The sequence below is a fragment of the Anopheles gambiae genome, chromosome 2, assembly GCF_943734735.2.
Source record: "Anopheles gambiae chromosome 2, idAnoGambNW_F1_1, whole genome shotgun sequence".
NCBI classification, from domain to species: domain Eukaryota; kingdom Metazoa; phylum Arthropoda; class Insecta; order Diptera; family Culicidae; genus Anopheles; species Anopheles gambiae.
The window spans coordinates 23,956,301-23,965,223 of record NC_064601.1 but is presented as its reverse complement, the minus strand read 5'-3'; the positions used below and the strand labels follow the sequence as shown (position 1 = coordinate 23,965,223).

General features: G+C 47.9%; 1 protein-coding gene across 3 annotated transcripts; it reads left to right on the top strand.

The window, feature by feature from the left end:
- The first annotated feature begins 1,806 nt into the window (after positions 1-1,806).
- LOC1273351 (uncharacterized) lies at positions 1,807-7,971 on the top strand. Of its 3 annotated transcripts, none has more exons than XM_061652795.1 (3): positions 1,807-6,734; positions 6,861-7,298; positions 7,382-7,971. In XM_061652795.1, the coding sequence occupies exons 2-3, from the start codon at positions 6,876-6,878 to the stop codon at positions 7,799-7,801; spliced, it is 843 nt and encodes a 280-aa protein (XP_061508779.1). In that variant the 5' UTR covers positions 1,807-6,734; positions 6,861-6,875; the 3' UTR covers positions 7,802-7,971. The 3 variants fall into 3 exon arrangements, with proteins under 3 accessions (XP_061508779.1, XP_061508778.1, XP_312318.3); XM_061652794.1 differs by having other exon boundaries at positions 1,807-6,772; XM_312318.4 differs by having other exon boundaries at positions 1,807-7,298.
- The last annotated feature ends 952 nt before the right edge of the window (positions 7,972-8,923 follow it).

The window sequence follows — 8,923 nt, the reverse complement described above, 5'->3', positions numbered from 1 at the left end:
GCACGCAAACAAACAAACCAAATCATACTATGTCAATAAGACACTGTAGATAAGATAGATCGTATCAGGGAATTTGATGGTGATGCACACGCAACAGCAGCAGCAGCAGCAACAACCGACGCCGCATCACAGTTCCGTGCCGCTTATCAGCCATTAGAAACTCCTGGTTGATTCAAATCCCCCCATTCCCGTCCTCCCCGAGTAGTACGCCTTTGGCTGATAACGCCTATTTTTACTTCCTTATCACCGAAACTCATTCCCAGGGCGGTTTTTTGTACACGGAAAGTCCGTGCCCCTTTTAACGGGCAGTTGTATCTTATCTCGGACACGGAAAAGTGTGTCTAATGGCACGAAGTGATCATGACGCAGGGCATCTAAGAGACCGGTGGAGTAAGAAGACCTTCGTAGCAATGCAAAGCTCGTTTGTGAGTGTTTTATTTTTTAATGTGAATCTCTGTTTTCTATTTAAACAAAAAACTCTGATTGTATATGCTCCGTTAAAGCAGCTTGAACGTGCTAAAGTTGAATTAATTATCGCATCCTTATTATTTAACAATTTCCAAGAACTGATGCTAGAACCGTCCAGAAAGGTATTAAATTTTTAGCAAGAGAAAAAAGATTCTCAAGTACCTTGTGCATATTTTTTTTTGTGCGATCTTTGAAAGCAATGCAATGTACAGCACTGTACATAGAGCGGTGTGCAGTTTAAGCTTTTATGTACACCGTCAAACCCGGAAGTGTTTACCCCGGAATCGTCTATTTACCCCAGCCGAAAGAAACGTCCCAAGGCGCTCGACAAATCGCTTTCTTTTCCTTCGTTTTTGCACCACCATCACAACCTATGCTGTGACTGCATTTCGATTGCCTTCTGCCCGAGAAATGGTTGCAGCATCGCGTTGCAGCACCAGCAGCAGCAAGCGCCTCCTACACGCCGAGCACGAGAGGACACGGGCACATGGCGGTTGCGCTTATTTTTCCGTCCAAAGAAACACAAACGCCACTCAGCAGCATCGGGCACACGGCTGTGGGTCACATGATCGGGCACACACACACACACACACGTGCACATGGACATATTTGGCCATTTCCGTACGTACATGGGTCGGACGGTTGAAACTGAAAACGCTTTTTCCCGCGCACTTATGTGCAAGGCGTACTATAACGATCTCGGTTTTATGTACCGTTCAAACCTCGCAGCATGCCATGCTTTCAATTGCTGGGGGGGGGGAGGGATAATTTATATGAATGCAAGCGCGGCTCCAGGCACACATACACAGGAATATATGAAGTAGTGTATGCAATACTACGACAATACTAAGTAAGCTCCTGAGCAGCAAAAAAAGAACTTGCAATCTCAGAACGTTTACCAACCGTCCTCTACCACACACTCAGGAGGTGGCCGGATGCAGCGGCACCGGAAATGCAATGCCATTGCAACACGGGCGCGGGACAACATAGTAAATAAAAGGGAAAATAAATAACGAACGCTCCTTACGCGGGTTGGCGCTGGCGAGGCCGGCAGATGACGACGACGCGTGCTGCTCGCTCCGTTCGGATGATGTAATTCGGTCGGGAGGCCGGATCTAGGGAGGGCAGACCTTCCGGCGACTGCGGGTTTTGCGAGATCTTCAAAGAGGAGAGGAAGAAGAGGAGCTCTCCGCTTTTTGTTACGTTTCTGCGCCTTTTCGACGTTGTCTGCCTTCTTAGGTCGCCAACTACATAGCTGAGGGGGGACTCTAGGCGAGAGAGAGAGGGAAAAAGAGAGAGAGAGAGAGAGAGAGAGAGAGAGAAGAGAAAAGGTGTGTGAGTGGCCATGGGAGAAAGCACCATGGTCAGAATGCCGGTCTACGATGGTCCAACTACGACAACAAACGTGAGGAATGCAATTCGCTGGGAATAACAGCTAAGGGGACAGAGAGAGAGAGAGCAACAGAGAGAGAGGGAGAACCAAGAATTGCATTTCTAAAAATAATAGCCATTTCTAACTCAACCGTTGGACACGTTTTGGAATGTTCCCTTTGCCCGGTGCGGATGTGTGAAGCTTGGTTCATGAAGTAGTTTCCCATCTAGCAATCGATATTACGATATTACCGCTATCGAAACCAAACCCATGGGCATGCCTAAAACATGCCACACCGAACGTACGGGGCACTGATTACGAGCCGTTTGCGTTTGCGCAATCGGGTTTCGCTTCTTGGAAAGTGGGGAGGCAGGCCCTTATCAACTGTTGTTTTTCCCGCGGCTTGGTGGTAGTGGTAGTGGAAAACCAGCTGGAGTTAGGACAGCACAATCAGGAAAGAAACCAAAACCACCCCAAGATGTATGCAGGCCATCCGAGCGAATATGTGTGCGTTCTTATCAAAAATGGCGACACACAAAAAAAGGAGAGAAATGAAGAACAACAAACAAGCCTTTAGCATCGAAGGTCGTTCCGCACGATGCAAAAATCATCATCGTCGAGAGGTCGTGAACTAGAACTGTGACAGTGTCCCGCACCGGACTGCATTTCCCCCCTCCCTTATCACATACTGACAGGCTGCTGCTTCTGATAGGAGAGACCGCGAACCAGTTTCGCGTTTTACAATTGATCGTCGGGACAGTTGTTGCATGGTAATTTTTGAAGAAATGTGTTTCTTCCCCCTTTTTTCCAAAGAACCTTCTCCTCTTCCACTGATAACCTTCGACGTGGGGCCGTTCGTGGCCAACTATTTGTGCTGCCTGCGCTAATCTGCTTCCGACCGGATGCACCGATGGTGGATGGTGCCGGGATGTGTGCGGCTGGTGAGAACTTTCGGGTTTTGTTTATTTTTTTTATTTTTTTGCTTCTTTCCGGCCTTTCTCAGATTTTGATTCCGGCTGCACATATGCGGCTTTGCTGATAAGATTAGCAGTAAGGGAAGGTTAAGTGCGTTGAGGTTAAAGCGTGCCCCAGTAGCATGAGGACGGTTTAGCGTGGAGTGTTGCATTTGTGCCATCTGCTGGTTTTTACGCTCCGTGGCTGATGGTGGCCAATGGCCTAACAGTGCGCGCGCGCGCGTCCTCCATTATCACCAGACCAGTCGTGACCGATAAGGTGGCGTAATGGGTGAGCTTTTCCACCCTCCCGCGATAGCGATAAGCGCGAAACGTCAACGGTGTCGCGAGCTGGCCGTGTGTGAGTGTGATATGTTATCAGGTTTGCCTATGGACAGATGATAGCTGCCGGACTCCCGGTTTTCTTTTTTGTTGCTGTAGTAGTGCCGTAAAGAAGCCACAGCACAATGCGACGAGTTGTTTATTGTGCTACGCAAATTAGTTAACAAAACGGAAATATGGGGTTTAAAACTTTCAAAGTCTGCTGCCAACACGTATACTACTTTCGTAAAGAAGCTTACGAGATTGGTGGTGTGCTTTCTGGAGCGCGCCCAAGACTCCGATCCGACTCCGGCTATTTTTAGTCCAATTCCGAGTCGTCCGAAGTTGGCCGGTGTCGTCTGAAGTCGTCCAGAGTCATCCGATTCTGAGTCTGGTAAACTCGGAGTCGTTTGGAGTCGTCTTGAGTCGTCCGGAGACATCTCGTCTCATCAGGAATCATCCGGAGTCACCCAGATTCGTCTGGAGTGGCCCGGAGTCTTCTGGAGACACCCGGAGTCGTCTGGAGTTGACCGGAGTCGTCCGGAGTCATCCGAAGTCGTATGGAGTCACGTGGAGTCGTTCGGAGTCGTCCGGAGTCGTTCGGAGTCGTTCGTAGTCACCCGGAGTCTTCTGGAGTCTGAACCGTTCGCAGTCGGCAGGAGTCGCTCGGAGACGAAGTCATGCCGAGTCGTCGGGAGACGGAGTAGTTCGGGGTCCGGAGTTACCCGGAATCAGAGTCTGTTTAACTAGTTCACACAACGAAATGAAATACCTCCAGCCGACTCAGGACGACTCCGGACGACTTCAACCGACTCCGGGCGACTCCGGAAGACTCCAGACGACTCGAGATGACTTCGGACGACTCCAGATGACTCCGACTCTGGAAGACTTCGAACGATTCCGATTCCGACCGACTCCGAATAACTCCGGAGACTCCAGATGACTTCGGACGACTTTAGACGACTCCAGACGTCTCCAGATGACTCCAAACGACTCCGACTCTGGACGACTTCAGCCGACTTCGGATGACTCCAGCCAATTCCGCACGACTCCGAGCGATTCCGGACGGCTCCAGATGATTACAAATGGTTCCGTGTAATGCTGGGCGGATCTACCTTCGTAATTCGCCAACGGATGTTTGCCAACTTTACCCATCACTACTCGAGTTCCTTCGAGTTCTTGGTTTGAAAAGGACCAAACCTTCTTTCTTGATCATTTGCACTACATACTATCCCCAGCGGAGGTACAAAAGTTGAGATAAAACTGTAACTTAATTACTGCTGAAAGACGGCGAACGGTTGCTGAGGGAAAAAGTAGACGATAGTGCCACTCACATCAAATTATTCCTCCCGCTTTTTATTCAAGCCAACGGGATGCCACGTTCTGCATAATTCTCGCTTCGATCGGGAAAAACTGCGAACGGAATTTAAATTGCCTCATTATAAAAGCAGCTCGATAAGCACGTTAGGAGATGCTTTCCATCTCTTCTTTTCCTGTTTGCTGCGTATAACTCATTAGAAATGATAAAACGTGAAATTACGAATAAGTGATAAAGTAATGTGGTATTTTGAAGGTAATTCGAAGGCATTGGTGTTAATAAAATGGCACAAAAATAGGTAAAAATAGTATACCCAACTACAAGACATTCAGCTCGAAAAATGAAGCACAAAAATTGTACTAAAACCGTCCATACTTTATGAACACTTTATTACCCAATCTGGCCGTGTTCTGACTGCCCCGAACAAAGTTGCCACACCTTTTGCACTCACTGTTATAAATGCGATACACACACACACACACACACACGCGCCATTACCAGTTGATTGAACCAGCTTTTTCATCTTAATCTTGTCCATTTATCCGTACTTTTAGTGGACAGATTTTCCAATAACGGTTCGTTCGCACGCCAAAGCTTGTGCGGCGGCTGAGTCCGGGACGGGCCTTGGGGGTGGTGAGTTTTATGTGCTGCGTCCATTACCACCTTCACCAGGGGCGGCCGCTCCAGCAAGAGGAGGGACAGTGAATTTGATTAAATAACTTAGCCATCGGACAAGATTACCGGAAGCGAGACGGCAGCAGCAGCGCAGATGTTTGACGTTTGTACGCTGCACACGTTGAAGCACGCCGTTATCAAGATTCTTTTATCGGACGTGAGCGTTAGCGACCGGGTGGTGGGCAACATGGAGAGCGACACTCCTTGCCCTTCCCTTTTCATTCCATACTTTTGGGTCGCTATGCTTTGTATCAAATGGGAATGCAGTTCTTGCACTCTACCAGAGTGAGTGAGTGAGTGAGAGAGAGCGAGGAGTCGTAAAGCTGTGATTAATGCCCTTAGAAGCATACTTTTCATTGATTTATGCTAGCCCTAGCAAACATAAATGGAAAGCTTTTTAACACACACACACATATATGCTTGCTCGACGGGCGAGCTTATGTGCATGTAAATATGAATCATTTTGGTGTGTGTTACCATCTTTCACCATCAAAAGTGGTAAATGGGGGGGGGGGGGGGGGGGGTGTTGAAGAGGTGAATTTTTAGTGATTAACGACATTAAATGCCTATTAAACAACCATCCAAATAGTTATTCTTAAAGTCAGTTTGACGATGAGTGGAAGAACAATTCAAGAAATTTAACTTTAATTCATATTTCTAAGCAATGCAATGCAAAAAGGCTGTTTTTTAGAAAATTATTTAAAATAATTTGCTTCCCTGCACCAAGAACGATTCTTTCACCGACCGATAAGAACGGTAGCGATGAATGAAGAAAAAACAGCAACGTCGCGGGAACAGCACGATTCGTGACCACGTTCACAAACACAACCGTTCGAACGGAACATGCTGCTGGGAAGAAAAGCGCAGGAAAACGGGTGAAAAAAAACACGCGCTAGAATACCCGCCGGGGCGGAATCGATAGAAGCGCCAGAAAAGAAACAAGGAAGAAACCCTGCAAAAGTACGCAAAAACGGAAGAAGTGATCAGAAGAGGAAGAACACAACGAAAAGCCACATTTCAAACGCGCGTATGTGTGTGTTGTGTGTTTTTTTTTTTGTTTGAAAGAGAAAAGAAGATATAAACGACATGATGAAGAGAACACACAAAAAACAGTTGAACAGCGGGGGTAGTTCCGAAGTGCATTTAATGAGCCATACAAACACACACACACACACGCACGGTAGAATACATACCTTAGCACGGCTGTGAATGTGTGTGCGTATGCTAGCGGCACACCAACACTAGCACGCGTGCGGTAACGAAACTGCGCTAGCGCCGCCACCATCGTCACGCTACAGCGGCTACAGTGAGTAAGAAGAGGCGAAGAAGCCCCATCGGTACGGGAAGCGGCAGAAGAATACAACCAAGCGAAGAAGCAAAACAGACAGTTCGCGCAACTGCGACGGTACAAGAAGAGCAAGAAGCAACATAACAGAAAAAAAGCAATCGATGATGATGATGACGCTGACGACGACGACGACGACGAGACGACGTAGATGAGAAAGTTTAATTGTAGCCCATTCGCTCTCGCACGTAGATGTGTGGTGTATAGCTGGGAAGAAGAAAAGAGACGGCTAGCGGTGGAGTGAGAGTGTGTGTGAAAGAGAAATGTGATCGCTGTTTAAAGGTGTATATGTGTACAGAATTTGCAGCACACACCGCAAGGTAAGGCACACCGGGTGCTGGAGAGTGTGCTGCAGAGTTCTTCTCCCAACCGGGAAAAAGGTAATAGTAATGTTTTTTTCTTAAATAGTTAAAAACCCACACGATGCAAGACAGGCACGAAAACTGTAAGCCCAACTTTGTGGAGGAGTTTATTGAGCTGTACAAAAGTTTCCCGTGCCTGTGGCATCGGAAGTCGAGCGAGTACGAGCAGCAGAAGCAGCGCGCTTACGATGCGCTGGTGCAAAAGTACCGCGAGGTTGATCCGCAGGCAACCAAGGAGACGGTTAAGCGAAAAATTAACGCACTCCGAACTGGATATCGCAAGCAGTTGCGACGGTTGAATCGGCCATCCCGAGCAGCAGGCAGCAGTAGTAGCAGTAACAACAACAGCGACGCCCAGCGGCAACCGACCTGGTGGTATTTTCAACTGTTTGACTTCCTAGACGACTATCCCAGCTGGCTGAAGCAGAACGGCCGACAGGAGCAATCGCAGCAAGCCCATGTGTCACAGGACTCCGAGGTGGAGGTGAGTTATCATACTTGGGGTCTAAGTAGGCGGCACCGGTCCTTGGAAGGGGTTCAGATGGTTTTGACATTTCTTGATTTTAGCAAGCAGATGACATTGATGACAGTTTGGAGCAGCAGCAGCAGCAGCAGCAGCACCATACCATCAATTCGCAGTGGACTGAATCGTGTAGTAGTGGCTCACAGCACCAATTCCAACCACTGACGACTGCGCAACGGCGCAGTACAGCATCTGCTAGGTTTAGCGGCGAGCAGGAGTTAGACGAGCTGGTGGACCAGAAATTGAACGACTTCCTACAGCATGATCCATCGGTGGTGTACGGCAAGCATGTCGCTAACAAGCTGCGGTCGCTGAACGAACTGCAGAACAAGTTCGCCCAGAAGCTGATCAACGATATCATATTCGAGGCAGAGATGGGGAGTTTGAGCAGAGACTGCACCCTGGAAGGATTGACAGGCGTCGAACCGAACAATTCCCAAAGGAATAGTTTGACGCATCATTAGGGAAGGTGGAAATGGTTCGGAGTTTGAGTGTGTTTCAGCAAAGATTATCAGGTCTGGACTATGTTGAGTTAAAATGTCGTCATCAATATGAATTGTGAAGAAGAAAAGCCATAAATGTGATGTAAATGTAAATGAATATTCAAATGCATTTAATGTTTTGTTAAACCTTATTCAAGAGGCATTACGAGATGTTAAAAATTTGAAGGGCAAGGGTGCGTGTCTGAGTAGTAAACGGTGTTGGTGCTGGAGTGTAAATGCGCTGAAAATGTACTTATTTGCTAAACCACACACACACACACACAGACACACGCCTTCATTTGAGTATTTGAGGAGCGTATGAACGAATACTGTTCGGAACCATTCGAAGGTTAAGATACAGCAATTGCTTAGCACACAAGTTCTGTGTTCCCTTTGCTGCGGTCCACCTAGTATGTTCACTTTTTTTTCTCCAAAGGGCCAGTTATAGTTCTGCGGAAACGCAAAAATTTGAATACTAAAAAAACTGCTCATACACCACACGACCACCATCATCATCATCATCGCGTAATTTCATCGGACATGAATGAATAATATAAATCATACCAATCATGGTCGTGTTAGTGAGGGGTTAATGCTGGCCGCGTTTTTTGTTGGCCGCCTACCTAATGTTGTTTTTTGTTCGGTATGTTTTTGGCATACAACACCCCCTCACCTCAAATAGTATGCCCGCCGTCATTCACGACCGCTTTTTTGTGCTTGGCCGTCATTCCGCAACACATACACACACACACACACAGAGTCGTTCTCACTGCCTACGCTGCGCGTTCCAACCTTCACCTTCGCGGCCCCAAACCACACAGCCGCGCACCATCATCATCACGCTCACTTATGCTATTTCGGTCTGTTTCCCCGCAACCCCCTCCCCATCACTCACTCACTCACTCACTCTCACCCGTCATTTCGTTTCTTTCCGCTGTGTTGCCCCAAAAACCGCGTCTGCCGTTTCCAATCCACCACCCCTGCAGCAACGTTCACCGGGGGTAGCCCGTTCCCGTCATCCTACGTCACTCGCTTTCATTTCGCTTCCTACTACTACGCGGCTATAATAAACGCACGCACACACACACACACAACAGACGAATA